Genomic DNA, 23,116 nt, shown 5'->3' on the forward strand with positions numbered 1-23,116 from the left:
CAGGACATGGGGACCGTGGGACAGAGGGATGGTGGGGATGGGGGACAGTGGGGACAGTGGGACTGAGGGGATGGAGGGGACAGCGGGACATGGGGACATGGGAGACACATAGGGACATGTGGGGATGGGGACATGGTACTGCGGGGACAGGTGGGGACACGTGGCATTGATGTGGGAGCAATGGGACACGGAACAGCGGGACGTGGGCACAAGGGGGACGTGGGCAGCGTTCAGACATGGGCACGATGGGGGGATGCTATGGGGGGTGGGATGCAGAGTGGCCCCGATTGTCACCGCGTTGTCCCCATGCCTGTCCCCAGCTGTACCTGGGGGTGGTGCTGGCTGCCGTCGTCATTGTCACCGGCTGCTTCTCCTACTACCAAGAGGCCAAGAGCTCCAAGATCATGGACTCCTTCAAGAACATGGTGCCGCAGGTGAGCCCCAAACCGGGCTGTGGGGTGGGGTGGGCACTGGGGTGAGAAGGGGGTCAGGACTGGTGTAGGATGGGCACCTGTAGTCCTATAGGGTGGGCACCAGGGCTGGTGTAGGATGGGCACCTGTAGTCCTATAGGTGGGCACCTGTGTTCCTATAGGATGGGCACCTGTAGTCCTATAGGGTGGGCACCTGTGTTCCTATAGGATGGGCACCTGTAGTCCTATAGGGTGGGCACCTGTGGTCCTATAGGATGGGCACCTGTAGTCCTATAGGGTGGGCACCTGTGGTCCTATAGGATGGGCACCTGTAGTCCCATAGGGTGGGCACCTGTGTTCCTATAGGATGGGCACCTGTAGTCCTATAGGGTGGGCACCTGTGGTCCTATAGGATGGGCACCTGTAGTCCTATAGGGTGGGCACCTGTGTTCCTATAGGATGGGCACCTGTAGTCCTATAGGGTGGGCACCTGTGGTCCTATAGGATGGGCACCTGTAGTCCTATAGGGTGGGCACCTGTGGTCCTATAGGATGGGCACCTGTGGTCCTATAGGGTGGGCACCTGTAGTCCTATAGGATGGGCACCAGGACTGCTGTAGGATGGGCACCTGTAGTCCTATAGGATGGGCACCAGGACTGCTGTAGGATGGGCACCTGTGTTCCTATAGGATGGGCACCAGGACTGGTATAGGATGGGCACCTGTAGTCCTATAGGGTGGGCACCTGTGGTTCTATAGGGTGGGCACCAGGACTGGTATAGGATACGCACCTGTAGTCCTATCGGGTGGGCACCAGGTCTGCTACGAGGTGGGCACCCATCCTGTTATGGGGTCGGCACCATATGTGCTATGAGGTGGGAACCAGGGCTGGGATGGGGTGGGCACCTGTAGTCCTATAGGATAGGCACCTGTAGTCCTATAGGATGGGCACCTGTAGTCCTATAGGATGGGCACCTGTGTTCCTATAGGATGGGCACCTGTAGTCCTATAGGATGGGCACCACGACTGCTGTAGGATGGGCACCTGTAGTCTTATAGGGTGGGCACCAGGACTGGAATAGGATGGGCACCTGTGTTCCTATAGGATGGGCACCTGTAGTCCTATAGGATGGGCACCTGTGTTCCTATAGGATGGGCACCTGTGGTCCTATAGGATGGGCACCTGTGTTCCTATAGGATGGGCACCTGTAGTCCTATAGGATGGGCACCAGGACGGGTGTAGGATGGGCACCTGTAGTCCTATAGGATGGGCACCTGTGTTCCTATAGGATGGGCACCTGTAGTCCTATAGGATGGGCACCTGTAGTCCTATAGGATGGGCACCAGGACCAGCGCAGGGTGGGCACCCGTCCTGTTATGGGGTGGGCACCCGTTCTGCTATGAGGGGTGGCTGCAGGTCCCCGTTCCACACTGGGTGGGGGGGGTCCCAGGGGTGCCCAGCAGCTGACGGTGCCCCCCCACCCCACAGCAAGCTCTGGTGATCCGCGAGGGGGAGAAGATCCAGATCAACGCGGAGAACGTGGTGGTGGGCGACCTGGTGGAGGTGAAGGGAGGAGACCGCGTCCCTGCCGACATGCGCATCATCTCCTCCCATGGCTGCAAGGTGGGCGGGGGGCGCCAGGATGGGGTGACGTTGGGTGACGTTGGGTGACGTTGGGTGACGTTGGGTGACGTTGGGTGACATTGGGTGATGCTGGGTGACGTTGAGTGACATTGGGTGACATTGGGTGACGTTGAGTGACGCTGGGTGACGTTGGGTGACATTGGGTGACGTTGGGTGACGTTGGGTGACGTTGGGTGACGTTGGGTGATGCTGGGTGACGCTGGGTGACGTTGAGTGACATTGGGTGACATTGGGTGACATTGGGTGACATTGGGTGACGTTGGGTGACGTTGGGTGACGTTGGGTGACATTGGGTGACGCTGGGTGACGTTGAGTGACATTGGGTGACATTGGGTGACATTGGGTGACGTTGAGTGACGCTGGGTGACATTGGGTGACGTTGGGTGACGTTGGGTGACGTTGGGTGACATTGGGTGACGTTGGGTGACATTGGGTGACATTGGGTGACATTGGGTGGGCGCCGGCTCTGCTGGGAGGTGGGCGCCAGGGCTGGTACAGGATGGGGCTGCGGTGGGGTGGGCACCAGGCTATGGGGTGGCACCTGGACGGGGTTCTGGGACTGGCCTGGGGACATGGGGTCAACTGAGGTGTCACCCGCTGTCCCCACTGTCACCCCGCTGTCACCCTGCTGTCACTCTGTGCCGCCCCATCCCCACTGTCACCACCCCGCTGTCACTCCTCCATCACCCCATCCCTGCCGCCACCCCATCCCCACTGTCACCCTGCTGTCACCCCTCTGTCACCCCATCCCCGCCGTCACCCCATCCCCACTGTCACTCTGCTGTCACCCCTCCATCACTCTGCTGCCACCCCATCCCCACTGTCACCCTGCTGTCACCCTTCTGTCACTCTGCTGCCGCCCCATCCTCACTGTCACCCTGCTGTCACCCCATCCCCGCCATCACCCCGTCTCCACTGTCACCCCTCTGCCACCCCATCCCCGCTGTCACCCTGCTGTCACCCCTCCGTCACCCCATCCCTGCTGTCACCCCATCCTCGTTGTCACCCTGCTGTCTCCCTTCTGTCACCCTGTTGCCACCCCATCCCCACTGTCACCCCACTGTCACCCCTCCATCACCCCATCCCTGCTGTCACCCCATCCCCGCCGTCACCCCGTTTCCACTGTCACCCCTCTGCCACCCCATCCCCACTGTCACCCCGCTGTCACCCCTCCGTCACCCCATCCCTGCCGCCACCCCATCCTCGTTGTCACCCTGCTGTCACCCTTCTGTCACTCTGTGCCCCCCATCCCCGCTGTCCCCCCCGCTGTCCCTGGCAGGTGGACAACTCCTCTCTGACGGGGGAGTCGGAGCCGCAGACCCGCTCCCCGGAGTTCACCCACGAGAACCCGCTGGAGACGCGCAACATCTGCTTCTTCTCCACCAACTGCGTGGAAGGTGTGCGCCCACGGCTGTCCCCGTGTCCCCGCCGCGTCCCCAGTGGCACCCGAGGGGGCTGGGTGCTACCGCCGCCCCTCCGCGTCCCTCATGGGTGCCCTGTGAGACGCAGAAGTGCCCTGTGAGCCCCACAGATGCCCCATGAGCCCCACGGATGCTCTATGAGCCCCACAGATGCCCTATGAGACCCACGGATGCCCTATGAGCCCCACAGATGCCCCATGAGCCCCACAGATGCCCCGTGAGCCCCACAGATGCCCCATGAGCCCCACAGATGCCCTATGAGACCCACAGATGCCCTATGAGCCCCACGGATGCCCCGTGAGCCCCACAGATGCCCTATGAGACCCACGGATGCCCCATGAGCCCCACGGATGCCCCGTGAGCCCCACAGATGCCCCATGAGCCCCACAGATGCCCTATGAGCCCCACGGATGCCCCGTGAGCCCCACAGATGCCCTATGAGACCCACGGATGCCCCATGAGCCCCACGGATGCCCCATGAGCCCCACAGATGCCCTATGAGCCCCACAGATGCCCTATGAGACCCACAGATGCCCTATGAGCCCCACGGATGCCCCATGAGCCCCACGGATGTCCTGTGAGCTCCGTGGTTGCCCTCTCAGCCCCATAGGTGCCCTGTGAGAGCGATGGGTGCCCCATGAGCCCCACAGATGCTTTGCAAGACCCACGTGACCCAAGTGCCCCGTGCGACCTATAGGTGCCTTATGAGCCCACAAGTACCCTGTGAGGCTCGTAGATGTCCACTGAGTCCCTTGGGTGCTCTGTGGGACCCTTTGATGCCCTCTGAGCCCAGTGGTTGCCCTGAGAAATAATTGGGTGCCCTATGAGCCCCATAGGTGCCCCGTGAGCCCCATGGATGCCCTGTGAGCCCCACAGACACCCTGTGAGCCCCATGGATGCTCTATGACATGAACGGGTCCCCCATGAGTCCCCTGGGCTCCCTGTGAGCCCCAAGGGTCACCCATGAGCCCCACAGATGTCCTGTGAGGCCCATAAGTATCCTGTGAGCCCCACGGGTGCCCCATGAGACCCATAGATGCCCTACAATCTCTATAGACACCCTGTGAGCTCCATGGATGCCTTGTGAGCCCCATGGATCCCCTGGGTTTCCTATGAGCCCCAAGGGTCACCCATGAGCCCCACAGATGTCTGTGAGGCCCATAAGTATCCTGTGAGCCCCACGGGTGCCCCATGAGGCCCATAGATTCCCTACAATCTCTATAGACACCCTGTGAGCCCCATGGATCCCCTGGGCTCCCTATGAGCCCTAAGGGTCACCCATGAGCCCCACAGATGTCCTGTGAGGCCCATAAGTATCCCCACGGGCACCCCATGAGACCCATAGATGCCCTACAATCCCCACAGATGCCCTATGAGTCCCATGAATATTCTGTGAGATCAATGGATCCCCACGAGCCCCACGGGCACCCCATGAGACCCATAGATTCTGTACAATCTCTATGGACACCCCGTGAGCCCCATGAATCCCTTGGATTCCCTATGAGCCCCAAGGGTCACCCATGAGCCCCACAGATGTCCTGTGACGCCCACAAGTATCCCCACGGGTGCCCCATGAGACCCATAGATGCCCTACAATCTCTATAGACACCCTATGAGCCCCATGGATGCTCTATGACATGAATGGGTCCCCCATGAATCCCCTGGGTTCCCTATGAGCCCCAAGGGTCACCCGTGAGCCCCACAGACGTTCTGTGAGGCCCATAAGTGTCCTATTAGCCCCACGGGTGCCCCGTGAAACCCATAGATTCTGTACAATCTCTATAGACACCCTGTGAGCCCCACAGACGCCCTGTGAGCCCCATGGATGCTCTATGACATTAATGGGTCCCCCATTAGTCCCTTGGGTTCCCTATGAGCCCCAAGGGTCACCCGTGAGCCCCACAGATGTCCTGTGAGGCCCATAAATATTCTGTGAGATCAATGGATCCCCATGGGCGCCCCATGAGGCCCATAGATTCCCTACAATCTCTATAGACACCCTGTGAGCCCCATGGATGCCCTGTGAGCCCCACAGACACCCTGTGAGCCCCATGGATGCTGTATGACATGAACGGGTCCCCCATGAGTCCCCTGGGCTCCCTATGAGCCCCAAGGGTCACCTGTGAGCCCCACAGATGTCCTGTGAGGCCCATAAATATTCTGTGAGATCAATGGATCCCCACGAGCCCCACGGGCGCCCCATGAGACCCATAGATTCCCTACAGTCTCTATAGACACCCTGTGAGCCCCACGGATGCCCCGTGAGCCCCACGGGTGCCCCACAAGCCCCACAGGCGTCCCGTTGTCCCCTCCTCCCCCCGTGGGTGTCCCTTAGGCACGGCCCGGGGCATCGTCATCTCCACGGGGGACCGCACGGTGATGGGGCGCATCGCCTCGCTGGCCTCGGGGCTGGAGGTGGGACGCACGCCCATCGCCATGGAGATCGAGCACTTCATCCGCCTCATCACCGGCGTCGCCGTCTTCCTCGGCCTCTCCTTCTTCATCCTCTCCCTCATCCTGGGCTACACGTGGCTGGAGGCCGTCATCTTCCTCATCGGCATCATCGTGGCCAACGTCCCCGAGGGGCTGCTGGCCACCGTCACCGTAAGGGCCGCCGATGGGGCAGAGGGGCAGCGGGTTGGGAGTGCTGGTGACACTGGGCTTGGAGCCTTGGGTTCCGCTCTTATGGGCGTCCTGTGAGATCAGTGGGTGCCCTATGAGCCCCATGGGTGCCCTCTAAGCTCCATGGGTGCCCTCTGAGCCCCATGGGGGCCCTGTGAGCTGCATGGGTGCTCTATGAGCCCCATGGGTGCCCTCTGAGTTCCATTGGTGCCCCATGAGCCCTGTGGGTGCCCTATGAGCCCCATGGGTGCCCTCGGAGCTCCATGGGTGCCCTCTGAGCCCCATGGGTGCCCTCTGAGCCCCATGGGTGACCTCAGAGTTCCATTGGTGCCCCATGAGCCCTGTGAGACCCATGGGTGCCCTCTGAGCCCCATGGGTGCCCTCTGAGCTCCATTGGTGCCCCGTGAGCCCCATGGGTGCATTTGGAGCTCCATGGGTGCTCTATTAACCCCATGGGTGCCCTTTGAGCTCCATTGGTGCCCCTTGAGACCCATGGGTGCCCCATGAGCTCCACTGGTGCCCCGTGAGCCCCATGGGTGCCATATGAGCCCCACGGGTGCCCTCTGAGCTCCATGGGTGCCCTTGAGCACCCTATGTGTTCCATGGGTGACCTATGAACCCCATAGATACTATATGAGTCCCATGGGTGCTTTCATCCCCATCGATGCCCTACGAGACACATGAATGCTCTTTGAGCCCCATGGGTGCCCTGTGTGACCCATAGGTGCTTTAATGAGACCCATGGGTGCCCTATAAACCCCATAGGTGCCCTATGAGCCCCATGGGTGCCCTGTGAGCCCCATGGTGCCCTATGAGCCCCATGGGTGCCCTATGAGCTCCATGGGTGCCTTATGAACCCCATAGGTGCCCTGTGAGCTCCATGGGTGCCCTATGAGCCCCATGGGTGCCCTATGATCCCCATGGGTGCCCTCGGAGCTCCATGGGTGCCCTATGATCCCCATGGGTGCCCTCCGAGCTCCATGGATGCCCTATGAGACCCATGGGTGCCCCATGTGCTCCATTGGTGCCCCATGAGCTCCATGGATGCCCCATGAGCCCCATGGGTGCCCTCGGAGCTCCATGGATGCCCTATGAGCCCCATATGTTCCCTATGAGACTAATGGGTGCCCTATGAGCCCCACGAGCGCCCACTCAGCTCCACGGGCTTCTCTGTGACACCCATGGGTGCCCCTCCAGGTGTGCCTGACGCTGACGGCCAAGCGCATGGCGAGGAAGAACTGCCTGGTGAAGAACCTGGAGGCGGTGGAAACGCTGGGGTCCACGTCCACCATCTGCTCCGACAAAACCGGGACCCTCACCCAGAACCGCATGACGGTGGCCCACATGTGGTTCGACAACCAGATCCACGAGGCCGACACCACCGAGGATCAGTCGGGTGGGTGACGGCACCCCATCCCACGGGTCTCCGTCCCTTTGGTCCCCATCTCCCGGATTCCCCAACCCCTGGGTCCCCGTCCCTTCAGTTCCTAAGCTTTGAGTCCCCAAGCCCTGGATCCCCAGCCCAAGGTTTCCCCAAACCCTGAACACCGCAGCCATCGTCTCCCCAACCCTTGGGTCCCCATCGCCTGGGTCCTCATTTCCCGCATCCCCAATCCTTGGGTTCCCAACTCCTTCACACTCATTTCCAGCACCTTTGGGTCCCCAAAGCCTGGATCCCCAAAATCTTGGGCCCTCGACTCCCCGGGTCCCCAACCCTCAGATCCGAATCCCTTTGGTCCCCAATCCCTTCAGTCGCCAAACCCCAGATCCCAATCCTCCGGTTCCCCAATCCCCCGACACCCCAACCCTTCTGCCCCCACCCCCAGGCTGTGTCCCCGGACCCCAGGGGTGTCCCCAGGGCGCTCAGGCAGTGACAGACGTTGTCCCCCAGGTGCCACCTTCGATAAGCGCTCGCCCACCTGGGCAGCGCTGGCGCGCATTGCTGGGCTCTGCAACCGCGCCGTCTTCAAACCGGGACAGGAGAACATCTCCATTTCCAAGGTCAGCGCCCCGCCGACCCCAACCCAAACCTGACCCCAACCCAAACCTGACCCTGACCCTGACCCTAACCCTGACCCTAACCCTAACCCTAACCCTAACCCTAACCCTAACCCTAACCTTAACCCTAACCCTAACCCTAACCCTAACCCTAACCTTGACCCTAACCCTGACCCTAACCTTGACCCTAACCCTGACCCTGACCCGAACCCTAACCCTAACCCTAACCCTAACCCTAACCCTAACCCTAACACTAACCCTAACCCTAACCCTAACCCTAACCCTAACCCTACCCTAACCCTAACCCTAACCCTACCCTAACCCTAACCCTAACCCTAACCCTAACCCTCACCCTAACAGAGACCCGAACCCTAACCCTAATTCTATATATATTACCTATAACCTTATTCCTGACCCTGTAAACTTAACCTTAAACCTAACCCTAACCCTAACCCTAACCTTAACCCTAACCCTAACCCTAACCTTGACCCTAACCCTGACCCTGACCCGAACCCTAACCCTAATCCTAACCCTAACCCTAACCCTAACCCTAACCCTAACCCTGACCCTGACCCGAACCCTAACCCTAATCCTAACCCTAACCCTAACCCTAACCCTAACCCTAACCCTAACCCTAACCCTAACCCTACCCTAACCCTAACCCTAACCCTAACCCTAACCCTAACCCTAACAGAGACCCGAACCCTAACCCTAATTCTATATATATTACCTATAACCTTATTCCTGACCCTGTAAACTTAACCTTAAACCTAACCCTAACCCTAACCCTAACCTTAACCCAAACCCTAACCCTAACCCTAACCCTAACCCTAACCCTAACCCTAACCCTAACCCTAACCCTAACCCTAACCCTAACCCTAATAACCCTAACCCTAACCCAAATAACCCTAACAACCCTAACCCTAACCCTAACCCTAACCCTAACCCTAACCCTAACCCTAACCCTAACAACCCTAACCCTAACCCTAACAACCCTAACCCTAACCCTAACCCTAACCTTATAACTCTAACCCTAACCCTAACCCTAACCCTAATAACCCTAACCTTAACCCTAACAACCCTAACCCTAACCCTAACCCTAACCCTAACCCTATAACCCTAACCCTAACAACCCTAAACCTAACCCTAACCCTGACCCTAACCCTAACCCTAACCTTAACCCTAACCCTAACCCTAACCCTAACCCTAACCCTAACCCTAACCCTAACCCTAACCCTAACAACCCTAACCCTAACCCTAACCCTAACCCTAACCCTATAACCCTAACCCTCACCCTAACACAGACCCTAACCCTAACCCTAATTCTATATATATTACCTATAACCTTATTCCTGACCCTGTAACCTTAACCTTAACCCTAACCCTAACCCTAACCTTAACCCTAACCCTAACCCTAACCCTAACCTTAACCCTAACCTTAACCCTAACAACCCTAACCCTAACCCTAACCCTAACGCTAACCCTAACCCTAATAACCCTAACCCTAACCCAAATAACCCTAACAACCCTAACCCTAACCCTAACCCTAACAACCCTAACCCTAACCCTAACCCTATAACCCTAACCCTATAACCCTAACCCTAACCCTATAACCCTAACCCTAACCCTAACCCTATAACCCTAACCCTAACAACCCTAAACCTAACCCTAACCCTGACCCTAACCCTAACCCTAACGCTAACCTTAACCCTAATAACCCTGACCCTGACCCTAAACCCAAGCAGCCCTAACCCCATCCCTGCCCCTGCCCCCATCCCCGCCCATCTCTGCCATCTCTTGCTGTCCCCATGTGTCACCTCTGTCGCTGCCCCCCAGCGCGACACCGCAGGCGATGCGTCCGAGTCGGCGCTGCTGAAGTGCATCCAGCTCTCGTGTGGCTCCGTCAAGAAGATGAGGGACAAGAACCCCAAAGTGACCGAAATCCCCTTTAACTCCACCAACAAATACCAGGTGGGGCCGCGCCGGGGACGCGGGGTGGGGAGCAGAGGGGTTTGAGGGGATCGGGGACCAGGGGGACCAAAGGAAGGGGTTGGGGACAGAAGGATTTGGGGACCGAAGGGACTGGGGGCTACAGAGACTGGGGACCCAAGGGGTTGGGGACCAAAGGATTTGGGGACTCAGGGCCTTGGGGATCCTAGGGTTTGGGGACTGAGGGGTTTGGGGACTGATGGGATTTGGGACCCCAGATATTTGGGACCAGAGGGATCAGGGACCCAAGCTTTTGGGGACTGAAGGGCCTGGAGACCCGTGGGTTTGGGGACCAAAGGATTTGGCGACTCAGAGGCTTGGGGACCCAAGGGTTTGGGGATCCAAGCGTTTTGGGACTGAGGGGTTTGGGGACTGAAGGGATTTGGGATCCCAAAGATTTAGGACCAGAAGAATCAGGGACCCAAGCTTTTGGGGACCAAAGGGCCTGGGACCAAAGGGATTTGGGACTGAAGAGACTGGGGACCCAAGGGTTTGGGGATCAAAGGATTTGGGGACTCAGAGGCTTGGGGACCCAAGGGTTTGGGGACTGAAGGATTTTGGGACTGAGGGGTTTGGGGATTGAAGGGATTGGAGACCCAAGGGTTTGGGGACCAAAGGGTTTTGGGACTGAGGGGTTTGGGGACTGATGGGATTTGGGATCCCAAAGATTTAGGACCAGAAGAATCAGGGACCCAAGCTTTTGGGGACTAAAGAGACTGGGACCAAAGGGATTTGGGGACTCAGAGGCTTGGGGACCCAAGGGTTTGGGGACTGAAGGGATTGGAGACCCAAGGCTTTGGGGATCCAAGGGTTTTGGGACTGAGGGGTTTTGGGACTGAAGGGATTTGGGACCCCAGATATTTGGGACCAAAGGGATCAGGGACCCAAGGTTTTGGGGACTGAAGGGCCTGGGGACCCACCAAGGTTTTGGGGACTCAATCTTTTGGGGACTGAAGGGTTGGAGACCAAAGGGATTGGGGATCCAAGGGTTTGGGGATCAAAGAGTTCGGGGCTGAAGGACTTGGAGATCAAAGGGATTGGAGCTGAAGGATTTGGGAATCAAATGGATTGGGGACCACGGGGTTTTGAGGACCAAAGTGTTTGGGGGACCGAAGGGGTTGGAGGCTAAAGGGTTTGGGGATCCAAGGGTTTGGGGACTGAAGGGATTGGAGACCCAAGGGTTTGGGGATCCAAGGGTTTTGGGACTGAGGGGTTTGGGGACTGATGGGATTTTGGACCCCAGATATTTGGGACCAAAGGGATCAGGGACCCAAGGTTTTGGGGACTGAAGGGCCTGGGGACCTGTGGGTTTGGGGATCAAAGGATTTGGGGACTCAGAGGCTTGGGGACCCAAGGGTTTGGGGCCCGAAGGGATTGGAGGCTAAAGGGTTTGGGGACCAAAGTGTTTGGGGACCGAAGGGATTGAAAACCCAAGAGTTGGGAGGCTAAAGGGTTTGGGGTCCAAAGGAAACGGGAATCCAGGGACCGAAGGATTTGGGGGGAGCCAAAGATTGGGGGACCCAGTTTTTGGGAACCTAAGGGTTGGGGTGCCCAAGGGTTTGGGATCCAGGGGTTTGGGGATCAAAGAGTTTTGGGGCTGAAGGACTTGGAGATCGAAAGGATTGGGGCTGAAGCATTTGGGAATCAAATGGATTGGGGACCACGGGGTTTGGGGACTGAAGGGATTGGAGGCTAAAGGGGTTGGGGACCAAAGGAAACGGGAATCTGGGGACCGAAGGATTCGGGGGGACCCAAAGATTGGGGGACCCAGGTTTTGGGAACCTAAGGGTTGGGGTGCCCAAGGGTTTGGGACCGAAGGGACGGGGGGAGCCGAGGTGTGGTGCCAACGCGCGGCCGTCCCTGCAGCTCTCCATCCACGAGCGGGAGGACGACCCCCAGGGACACATCCTGGTGATGAAAGGGGCCCCCGAGCGCATCCTGGAGCGCTGCTCCCGAATCCTGCTGCAGGGCCAGGAGGTGCCCCTGGACGAGGAGATGAAGGAGGCCTTCCAGAACGCCTACCTGGAGCTGGGGGGGCTGGGGGAGCGCGTGCTGGGTATGGGGAGGGTCTGGGGGAGGTGCTGGGGGGGGGGTGGGGAAGTTATGGGGTGGTTATGGGGGGATTTAGGGTGGTGGGGGGGGGATTTGGTGGGTTATAGGGGCCTTTGGGAGCCATCCAGCGTGCCCACATGGAGCTGGGGGGAGCAGGGGAGTGGTGCCATGGGGTGGGAGCGGGTGGGGAAAATGGGGACATGGGGACACAGGGGATATGGGGACATGGGGACACAGAGGATATGGGGGCATGGGGATAAAGGGGATATGGGTACATGGGGACACGGGATATGGGGACATGGGGACACAGGGGATATGGGGACATGGGGATGCAGGGGATATGGGGACACAGGGGATATTGGGACATGGGGACACGGGATATGGGGACATGGGGGCAGGGGATATGGGGACATGAAGAAGTGGCACATGGGAGCAGGATGGATACTGGGGCAAAAGGACATGGGGACATGGGGACAAGAGGGACGTGGGGTGTCCAGATGTGGGGATATGGAAGGTAAAGGGATGTGGGGATGTGGGGATGTGAAGGATATGGGGACAAAGGGACACGGGGACTTGGGGACATGGAGAAGTGGGGCATGGGGACATAGGGATGTGGGGACACAGGATATAGGGATGTGGGGACATGGGGACATAGGGATGTGGGGACGCAGGATGTAGGGATGTGGGGACACAGGAAATGTGGATGTGGGGACATGGGAACATAGAGATGTGGGGACACAGGATGTAGGGATGTGGGGACACAGGAAATGTGGATGTGGGGACATGGGAACATAGAGATGTGGGGACACAGGATGTAGGGATGTGGGGACACAGGCGCCAACGGGGCCATGGAAGAAGCAGAGCTCAGGGGGCCGCAGCACCGGGGGCCAAGGGGCCAAGAGGGGGCTGTGGCGCGGCCCGGTCACCCCCCGCTCCCCGCAGGGTTCTGCCACCTCTACCTCCCCCCCGACCAATTCCCGCGGGGTTTCCGCTTCGACGCCGATGACGTGAACTTCCCCACCAGCGACCTCTGCTTCGTGGGGCTCATGTCCATGATCGACCCCCCCCGCGCCGCCGTCCCCGATGCCGTCGGCAAATGCCGCAGCGCTGGGATCAAGGTGAGACCCCCGACCCGACCCCCTGCTGCCCCCACCGAGATCCGGCGCTTCGTGGGGCTGAATCCCATCCTTTCGGGTGGTTCTGGGGATGGGGGGAGCCTGGCGGCTTTCGGTGATGTTGTCGCAGGCTGGGTGATGGGGGGGGAGCAGCGGATGCGGTCTGCCTTGATTCCAGCAGGGCTTTGGATGCTGTCCGCCATGACATCGTTATGACAAAGCTGTGGGGTGGACGAGTGGGCAGAGGGGGGGTTGAGGGCTGGGTGAGTGGCTGAGCGCAGGGGGTCGGCGTTGGTGGTGCAGGGTCTGGTTGGAGACCTGTGATCTCCCCAGGGCTGCTGGGTCCGGTCTTGTTCAAGGCGTCATCAAGGGTTTGGTGCTGGGTCCTTGTTCAGCATCTTCATCCACAGCCTTGATGAGGGGATGGTGGCTGCCCTCAGCAGTTTGCTGATGTCACGACATCCTTATGACAATGCTGTGGGGTGGACGAGTGGGCAGAGGGGGGGTTTGAGGTCTGGCTGAGTGGCTGAGCGCAGGGGGTCGGCGTTGGCGGTGCAGGGTCCGGTTGGAGACCAGTGGTGTCCCCAGGGGTGCTGGGTCCTTGTTCAGCATCTTCATAAATGACCTTGATGAGGGGATGGCGGCCACCCTCAGCGGTTTGCTGATGGCACGACATCCTCATGACAAAGCTGTGGGGTGGATGAGTGAGCAGCAGGGGGGGGTTGAGGGCTGGCTGAGTGGCTGAGCGCAGGGGGTCGGCGTTGGCAGTGCAGGGTCTGGTTGGAGACCTGTGATCTCCCCAGGGCTGCTGGGTCCGGTCTTGTTCAAGGCGTCATCAAGGGTTTGGTGCTGGGTCCTTGTTCAGCATCTTCATCCACAGCCTTGATGAGGGGATGGCAGCCGCCCTCAGCGGTTTGCTGATGTCACGACATCCTTGTAACAAAGCTGTGGGGTGGACGAGTGGGCAGAGGGGGGGGTTGAGAGCTGGCTGGTTGAGAGCGCAGGGGGTCATCTTTGGAGGTGCAGGGTCTGGTTGGAGACCAGTGGTGTCCCCTGGGGTGCTGGGTCCTTGTTCAACATCTTCATAAATGACCTTGATGAGGGGATGGCGGCCACCCTCAGCGGTTTGCTGATGGCACGACATCCTCATGACAAAGCTGTGGGGTGGACGAGTGAGCAGCAGGGGGGGGTTGAGGGCTGGCTGGTTGAGAGCGCAGGGGGTCGGCGTTGGTGGTGCAGGGTCCGGTTGGAGGCCTGGGAGCAGCGGCGTCCCCAGGGGTGCTGGGTCCTTGTTCAACATCTTCATCCATGACCTTGATGAGGGGATGGCGGCCGCCCTCAGCAAATCTGCTGATGTCACGACATCGTTATGACAAAGCTGTGGGGTGGGTTGAATGGGCAGCGGGGGGGGTTGAGGGCTGGCTGAGTGGCTGAGCGCAGGGGGTCGGCGTTGGCAGTGCAGGGTCCGGTTGGAGGCCTGGGAGCAGCGGTGTCCCCAGGGCTGTTGGGTCTTTGTTCAACGTCTTCATCCACAGCCTTGATGAGGGGATGGCAGCCGCCCTCAGCAGTTTGCTGATGTCACGACATCCTTATGACAATGCTGTGGGGTGGACGAGTGGGCAGAGGGGGGGTTTGAGGTCTGGCTGAGTGGCTGAGCGCAGGGGGTCGGCGTTGGCGGTGCAGGGTCCAGTTGGAGACCAGTGGTGTCCCCAGGGGTGCTGGGTCCTTGTTCAGCATCTTCATAAATGACCTTGATGAGGGGATGGCGGCCACCCTCAGCGGTTTGCTGATGGCACGACATCCTCATGACAAAGCTGTGGGGTGGATGAGTGAGCAGCAGGGGGGGGTTGAGGGCTGGCTGAGTGGCTGAGCGCAGGGGGTCGGCGTTGGCAGTGCAGGGTCTGGTTGGAGACCTGTGATCTCCCCAGGGCTGCTGGGTCCGGTCTTGTTCAAGGCGTCATCAAGGGTTTGGTGCTGGGTCCTTGTTCAGCATCTTCATCCACAGCCTTGATGAGGGGATGGCGGCTGCCCTCAGCGGTTTGCTGATGTCACGACATCCTTGTAACAAAGCTGTGGGGTGGATGAGTGGGCAGCGGGGGGGTTTGAGAGCTGGCTGGTTGAGAGCACAGGGGGTCATCTTTGGAGGTGCAGGGTCCGGTTGGAGACCAGTGGTGTCCCCAGGGGTGCTGGGTCCTTGTTCAGCATCTTCATAAATGACCTTGATGAGGGGATGGCGGCCGCCCTCAGCAGTTTGCTGATGTCACGACATCCTCATGACAAAGCTGTGGGGTGGACGAGTGAGCAGCAGGGGGGGGTTGAGGGCTGGCTGGGTGGCTGAGCGCAGGGGGTCGGCGTTGGCAGTGCAGGGTCCAGTTGGAGGCCTGTGATCTCCCCAGGGGTGCTGGGTCCTTGTTCAACATCTTCATAAATGACCTTGATGAGGGGATGGCGGCCGCCCTCAGCAGTTTGCTGATGTCACGACATCCTCATGACAAAGCTGTGGGGTGGACGAGTGGGCAGAGGGGGGGGTTGAGAGCTGGCTGGTTGAGAGCGCAGGGGGTTGGCGTTGGTGGTGCAGGGTCCAGTTGGAGGCCTGGGAGCAGCGGCGTCCCCAGGGCTGTTGGGTCTTTGTTCAACATCTTCATCCACAGCCTTGATGAGGGGATGGCGGCTGCCCTCAGCGGTTTGCTGATGTCACGACATCCTTGTAACAAAGCTGTGGGGTGGACGAGTGGGCAGAGGGGGGGGTTGAGAGCTGGCTGGTTGAGAGCGCAGGGGGTCATCTTTGGAGGTGCAGGGTCCGGTTGGAGACCAGTGGTGTCCCCTGGGGTGCTGGGTCCTTGTTCAACATCTTCATAAATGACCTTGATGAGGGGATGGCGGCCACCCTCAGCGGTTTGCTGATGTCACAACATCCTCATGACAAAGCTGTGGGGTGGACGAGTGAGCAGCAGGGGGGGGTTGAGGGCTGGCTGGTTGAGAGCGCAGGGGGTCGGCGTTGGCAGTGCAGGGTCCGGTTGGAGGCCTGGGAGCAGCGGTGTCCCCAGGGCTGTTGGGTCTTTGTTCAACGTCTTCATCCACAGCCTTGATGAGGGGATGGCAGCCGCCCTCAGCAGTTTGCTGATGTCACGACATCCTTATGACAATGCTGTGGGGTGGACGAGTGGGCAGAGGGGGGGTTTGAGGTCTGGCTGAGTGGCTGAGCGCAGGGGGTCGGCGTTGGTGGTGCAGGGTCTGGTTGGAGGCCTGTGATCTCCCCAGGGCTGCTGGGTCCTTGTTCAACATCTTCATCCACGGCCTTGATGAGGGGATGGCGGCCGCCCTCAGCAGTTTGCTGATGTCACGGCGTTGACCAGATCCATGTGTGTCTGTGACAGGGGCACCAGGCCTCTGCCCTCCCCCCCTCACCCCAGTCCCACAAAAATGGCAAGGAAGGAAGGGAGGAAAAGAGCAGCGGCAGCAATCTATGGAGGAAAAGTGACTGTACTGTAATATCGGAATGCAAGATAACACAATAGATACAATTTGATTGAAATGGAGATGAATGAATCAGACAGGATGAGAGAGAGTTCCTAGGGCCAAGTCAAACCTGAACAGCTTGGAACAGCCAGGAAAGCGCCTGCAGCACCCAGTGCAAGGCAGCCAGAGAGCAGCCACCTGGAAGGGCCGGATCCCAGGACTGCTGTAATGCACAGGGATGGGAACCTGGGACTGGGGCAGGGACGCTTTAATGCCCCGTGCACTGCATGAAGTTGTGCTGTGGAATACTGAAACCCAAAACAAACATAGAACCGTGGCAGCTGATGAGACGAAGCTGGGAGGATCGGCTGAAGGCCGTGCTGCCATTCAGCTGGGCAGGCTGAGAGCTGGGCAGCAAGGAACAGGGTGAGGTTTAACAGCAGCAAGTGTGGAGTCTTGCAGCTGGGGAGGAAGGACGGCATGGAGCGGTACAGGATGGGGGAGGAGCGGCTGGAGGGGGGCTCTGCACACAGGGACCTGGGGGCGACAGGTTGCCATGGGGCAGCAGGGTGGCCAACATGGCGTCCTGGGGTGCATTGCATGGGCAGCAGGTGGAGGGAGGCGATCCTCCCCCTCTGCTCTGCCCTGTGAGGCCTCATCTGCAGCACTGCGTCCGGTTCTGGGCTGCCCAGCACAAAACAGGCAGGGAGCTCTTGGGAAGAGTCCAGCGGAGGGGCAGGAAGATGGCGAGGGGCCTGGAGCATCTCTGCTATGGGGAAAGGCTGAGTGAACTGGGTCTGTTCAGCATGGAGAACAGGAGACTGAGAGGGGAGCTGCTCCAGGTCTGTCAGTATCTGAGGTGTGGGGGGCAGAATGGCGAGGATGGACTCTTTTCAGTGGGGAGTGGAGACAGGAGGAGGGGAAACGGCCGGAAACAGCAGCATAGGAAGCTGTGCAGCAATGTGCGAAGGAACGGCTGTGCAGTGAGGGGAGGAGCAACGGAACAGGCTGCAGGGAGGGGGGGAGTCTGTGGGTCCCAATGGGTCTCTATGGGTCCCAATGTGTCTCTATGAGTCCGAACGTGTCTCAATGGGTCTCAACGTGTCTCTATGCGTCCCAATGGGTCCCAATGTGTCTCTATGGGTCCCAATGTGTCTCTATGGGTCCCAATGTGTCCCAACGTGTCTCTATGGGTCTCAACGTGTCTCTATGGGTCCCAATGGGTCCCAATGTGTCTCTATGGATCCCAATGGATCCCAATGTGTCTCTATGGGTCCCAATGGATCCCAACGTGTTTCGACATGTCCCAACGTGTCTCTATGGGTCCCAGTGTGTCCCTATGGGTCCCAATGGGTCCCAATGTGTCCCAACGTGTCTCTATGGGTCCCAACATGTCTCTATGGGTCCCCATGTGTCTCTATGGGTCCCAACGTGTCTCTATGGGTCCCAATGGGTCCCAATGTGTCTCTATGGATCCCAATGGATCCCAACGTGTCTCTATGGGTCCCAACATGTCTCTATGGCTCTCAACATGTCTCTATGGCTCTCAACATGTCTCTATGGGTCCCAATGCATCTCTATGGATCGCAATGGATCCCAATGGGTCCCAACGTGTCTCTATGGGTCCCACTGCTCACTGCAGCAGCTGCCCAGGGAGGTTTGGAGTCTCCTGCTCTGCAGATGTTCCAGACCTGCCTGGATGCCGAGCTGTGCGCCCTGCTGTAGGAACGGCTGGGGCAGGGGCTTGGACTCCATGAGCTCTGCAGCTCCCTTCCAGTTCTGTGTGATTATGGCTTACTGGGGGTTGCGGAGGTGGCCGCCAAGTGATTGTGGCGATGGAGGACGACCCCGTTACGGCTAATGGGGGGTCGTGGGGGTGGCCCCATCCTGCAGGTGATCATGGTGACGGGGGATCACCCCATTACGGCCAAAGCCATCGCCAAAGGGGTCGGGATCATCTCGGAGGGCAACGAGACGGTGGAGGACATCGCGGCGCGGCTCAACATCCCCGTCAGCCAGGTGAACCCCCGGTACGTGATTGGGGTGCAGGTCTGCACATATGGGGCCATCCGGACACGGGGGGTGAGAGGAACGAGTAGCGTAGGATCGCAGAGCCGTTAATGTTGGGAACGGTCTGTAGGATCCGGTGGAACCGTTTGCCCGTCTCCACCTGGCTGCTCGTGGCATCGTTAGGGTCAGAGGAGGTTTTTAGGGCCGTCGTTCTGACCGTCGACCCGCCCCGCTCGTGGCGTTGTAGGATCGTGGTGTGGTGAGGGTTAGGAAAGACCTTTGGGATCACCCGGGCCGACCATCAGCCCCACGCCACTGCTGTGCCCACCAACCGCTAAGTAGGATCAGCGACTACTTAGGGTCAAAGCAGGCCTTTGGGGTCACCCAGCGAATCCATCGACCCCGCTCATGGCGTTATGGGATCGTAGTGTCGTTAGGGTTAGAAAAGACCTTTAGGATCACGCAACCATCAACCCAACGCCACTGCCTTGCATGCTACCCGTGTCCCTGTGTAGGATTGTGGAGGACTTAGGGTTGGAGGGGGCCTTTAGGGTCATCCTGTCTGACCCCAACCCGTCCCACTCGTACGATTGTAGGGTTGTAGCACCATTAGGGTCAGAAAAGACCCTTAGGATCCTCGTCCAACCCCAACCCGTCATAGAGTCAAAGGGTCGTAGCATCGTTAAGGTCAGAGAAGACCTTTAGGGTCACCCAGTCCAACCATCGACCCCACGCCGCCGCTGTGCCCGCTCCCCCTGTCCCTAAATGGGGTCGTGGCATCATTAAGGTTGGAGAGGGCCTTTAAGGTCGTCTAGTCCGACCCCAACACGTCCCACTCATAGAGTTATAGGACCTCAGCTTACAGCTTATAGGGTCACAGCGTTTTTAGGGTCAGAGGAGGCCATTAGGATCCCCAGGCCCTCTAACCGGCCCCCCATGCTCTGTGCCGGTGCAGGGCTCAGCCCCACCTTGAGTGCATGGGGGGTGAAGGGATGTGGGGCACGGGACGTGGAGAACGAAGGAAATGGGGGCATGGGGAGGAGGGAGTGGGACGGACGTGGGGGGCGTGGAGAAATGGGGCCATTGGGACACGGAGGAGACGGGGACGCGGGGAAGCAGAACTGTGGGGACATGGGGACGTGGGGTGGGGAGGATGTAGGGGCAAAAGGGTGTGGAGAATAAAGGGACGTGGGGACACGGGGACAAGAGGGACGTGGGGGTGTCCTCATGTTGGGGTATGGAGGGTGGAGGGGTGTGGGGAGATGGAGACGTAAGGACATGGGAACGGGGAGAAATGGAACAGGGGGGTGTGCAGGTGTGGGGGTATGGAGGACGAAGGGATAAAGGGACACGGGGACATGGGGACAGGAGGGACGTGGGGACAGGAGGGATGTGGGGGCATCCGGATGTGGGGACATGGAGGATATGGGGGGCAAAGGGACGTGGGGATGTGGGGACATGGGGGTGTGCAGATGTGGGGGTATGGAGGATGAAGGGATGCAGGGATGCAGGGATATGGGGACATTGGGGATGTGGGGACAGGAGGGAGGTGGGGACAGGAGGGATGTGGGGACAGGAGGGACGTGGGGACAGGAGGGATGTGGGGGCATCCGGATGTGGGGACATGGAGGATATGGGGGGCAAAGGGACGTGGGGAGGTGGGGACATGGGGGTGTGCAGATGTGGGGGTATGGAGGATGAAGGGACGCAGGGACGCGGGGATATGGGGACATTGGGGACGTGGGGACAGGAGGGAGGTGGGGGCGTCCGGATGTGGGGACATGGAGGATATGGGGTGACAAAGGGATGTGGGGATGTGGGGACACGGGGAAGCAGAACAAGGGGACGACGGGGTGTCCAGATGCGGGGATATGGAGAAGAAAGGAACACGGGGATGTGGGAACGTGGGGACACTGGGGACGTTGGGGATGTTGGGGACACGGCGCCGTGGGCTGCGACCCCGCAGGGAGGCCAAGGCGTGCGTGGTGCACGGCTCCGACCTGAAGGACATGACGGCCGAGCAGCTGGACGAGATCCTGCGCAACCACACCGAGATCGTCTTCGCCCGCACCTCCCCGCAGCAGAAGCTCATCATCGTCGAGGGCTGCCAGCGCCAGGTGCCCCGCTGTCCCCAAGGTGTCCCCACCCCATGGTTTCCCCATCCCCGTGGTCCCTGTAGCGTCCCCACCCTATAGCGTCCCCATCCCACAATGTCCCCAACCCCATAGTGGCGTCCCTGTGATGCCCTTGTCCCCAAATTGTCCCCGTCCCCATCCCACAGTGTCCCCAACCCCATAGGAGCGTCCCTGTGATGCCCTTGTCCCCAAAGTGTCCCCATCCCACAATGGCCCCAACCCCATAGGGGCGTCCCTGTGATGTCCTTGTCCCCAAAGTGTCCCCGTCCCCATCCCACAATGGCCCCAACCCCATAGGGGCGCCCCTTGTCCCCACAGTGTCCCCGTCCCCATCCCACAATGTCCCCAACCCCAGAGAGGCGTCCCTGTGATGCCCTTGTCCCCAAATTGTCCCCATCCCCATCCCACAGTGTCACCAGCCCCATAGGGGCGTCCCTGTGATGCCCTTGTCCCCAAAGTGTCCCCGTCCCCATCCCACAATGGCCCCAACCCCATAGTGGCATCCCTTGTCCCCAAAGTGTCCCCATCCCCCAATGTCCCCAACCCCATAGGGGCGTCCCTGTGATGCCCTTGTCCCCAAATTGTCCCCGTCCCCATCCCACAGTGTCCCCAACCCCATAGGGGCATCCCTGTGATGCCCTTGTCCCCAAAGTGTCCCCATCCCCATGCCACAATGTCCCCAACCCCATAGTGGCATCCCTTGTCCCCAAAGTGTCCCCATCCCCCAATGTCCCCAACCCCATAGGAGCGTCCCTGTGATGCCCTTGTCCCCAAAGTGTCCCCGTCCCCATCCCACAGTGTCCCCAGCCCCATAGGGGCGCCCCTTGTCCCCACAGTGTCCCCGTCCCCATCCCACAATGTCCCCAGCCCCATAGTGGCATCCCTGTGATGCTCTTGTCCCCAAAGTGTCCCCGTCCCCATCCCACAACGTCCCCAGCCCATGGTGTCCCCATCCATCACCTGCAGTGTCCTTGTCCCCGCAGTGCCCCCACCCCCACGCCCCCTCACCCCTGACCCCTGTGACCCCTGGACTCCCTGACCCCTCACCCTGTGACCCTGTGACCTCCTGACCCCTACCACCTCACTCCATGACCTCATGACCTCTGCCCCCTGCCCCCAAATCTGTTAGCGGTGACCTCTGACCCTCACCCTGACCCCTCACCCAGTGACCCCATGACCCCTGACCCCGTGGCCCCATGACCCCTGATCCTGTCACTCCAACCACTCATTCTGTGCCCCTGACCCCATGACCTCATGACCCCACCTCCTGACCCATGACCCCTGACCTCTTACTCCCTGACCCCATGACTTCTGCCCCCGACCACTCATCCTGTGCCCCCATGACCCCCTGACCCTGTGACCCATGACCTCGTGACCCCTCACCCCCCTGAACCCTCACCCCCTGACCCTATGATCCAGTGACCCCTGACCCCGTGACCCCATAAGCCATGACCTCATGGCCCTCTGCCCCTTCATTCTGTGACCCCATGACCCTTGGCCTTGTGACCCCATGAGCCATGACCCCGTGGACCCTTTGTCCCCTCATCCTTATGACCCCATGACCCCTGGCCCTGTGGCCCCGTGAGCCCTGACCCCATGACCCCCTGTCCCCTCATCCTGTGACCCCATGACCCCTGGCCTTGTGACCCCATGAGCCATGACCCTGTGCCCCCTCATCCTGTGACCCCATGACCTCATGGCCCCCTGCCCCCTCATCCTGTGACCCCATGACCCCTGGCCCTGTGATTCCATGAGCCATGACCCCATGGCCCCTTGTCCCCTCATCCTTATGACCCCATGACCCCTGACCCTTTGACCCTATGAGCCATGACCCCGTGGCCTCTTGTCCCCTCATCCTGTGACCCCATGACCCTTGGCCTTGTGACCCCATGAGCCATGACCCCATGACCCCCTGCCCCCTCATCCTGTGACCCCACGACCCCTTCCCTTGCCCACAGACCCCTCACCCCGTGACCCCCTGACCCCTGACCCCTCAGGGTGCCATCGTGGCGGTGACGGGGGACGGCGTGAACGATTCCCCGGCGCTGAAGAAGGCAGACATCGGCATCGCCATGGGCATCGCGGGCTCGGATGTGTCCAAGCAGGCAGCAGACATGATCCTCCTGGACGACAACTTCGCCTCCATCGTCACCGGCGTCGAGGAAGGTGACCGCCACCACCCCCCTCCCCCCCCTTGTCCCCGAGGGCCACCGTGACGGCAGGGTGACACCGATCTGCCCTCCACCGATGACCCTCTGCCCC

At 59.9% G+C, this 23,116-nt stretch overlaps 1 protein-coding gene across 1 annotated transcript; it reads left to right on the forward strand.

The window, feature by feature from the left end:
- Positions 1–320: 320 nt before the first annotated feature.
- LOC306957747 (sodium/potassium-transporting ATPase subunit alpha-2) lies at positions 321–23,020 on the forward strand (the record flags this gene model as incomplete). The annotated part of the gene is made up of 12 exons (XM_079551216.1): positions 321–434; positions 1,898–2,032; positions 3,333–3,450; positions 5,810–6,078; positions 7,294–7,492; positions 7,988–8,097; positions 9,931–10,065; positions 11,950–12,139; positions 13,078–13,253; positions 18,603–18,739; positions 20,686–20,836; positions 22,852–23,020. Coding segments are annotated over 12 exons (1,903 nt in total), but the record flags the coding sequence as incomplete, so codon positions are not given.
- Positions 23,021–23,116: the final 96 nt, after the last annotated feature.

This window comes from Tetrao urogallus, assembly GCF_951394365.1.
Source record: "Tetrao urogallus genome assembly, contig: scaffold_201, whole genome shotgun sequence".
NCBI classification, from domain to species: domain Eukaryota; kingdom Metazoa; phylum Chordata; class Aves; order Galliformes; family Phasianidae; genus Tetrao; species Tetrao urogallus.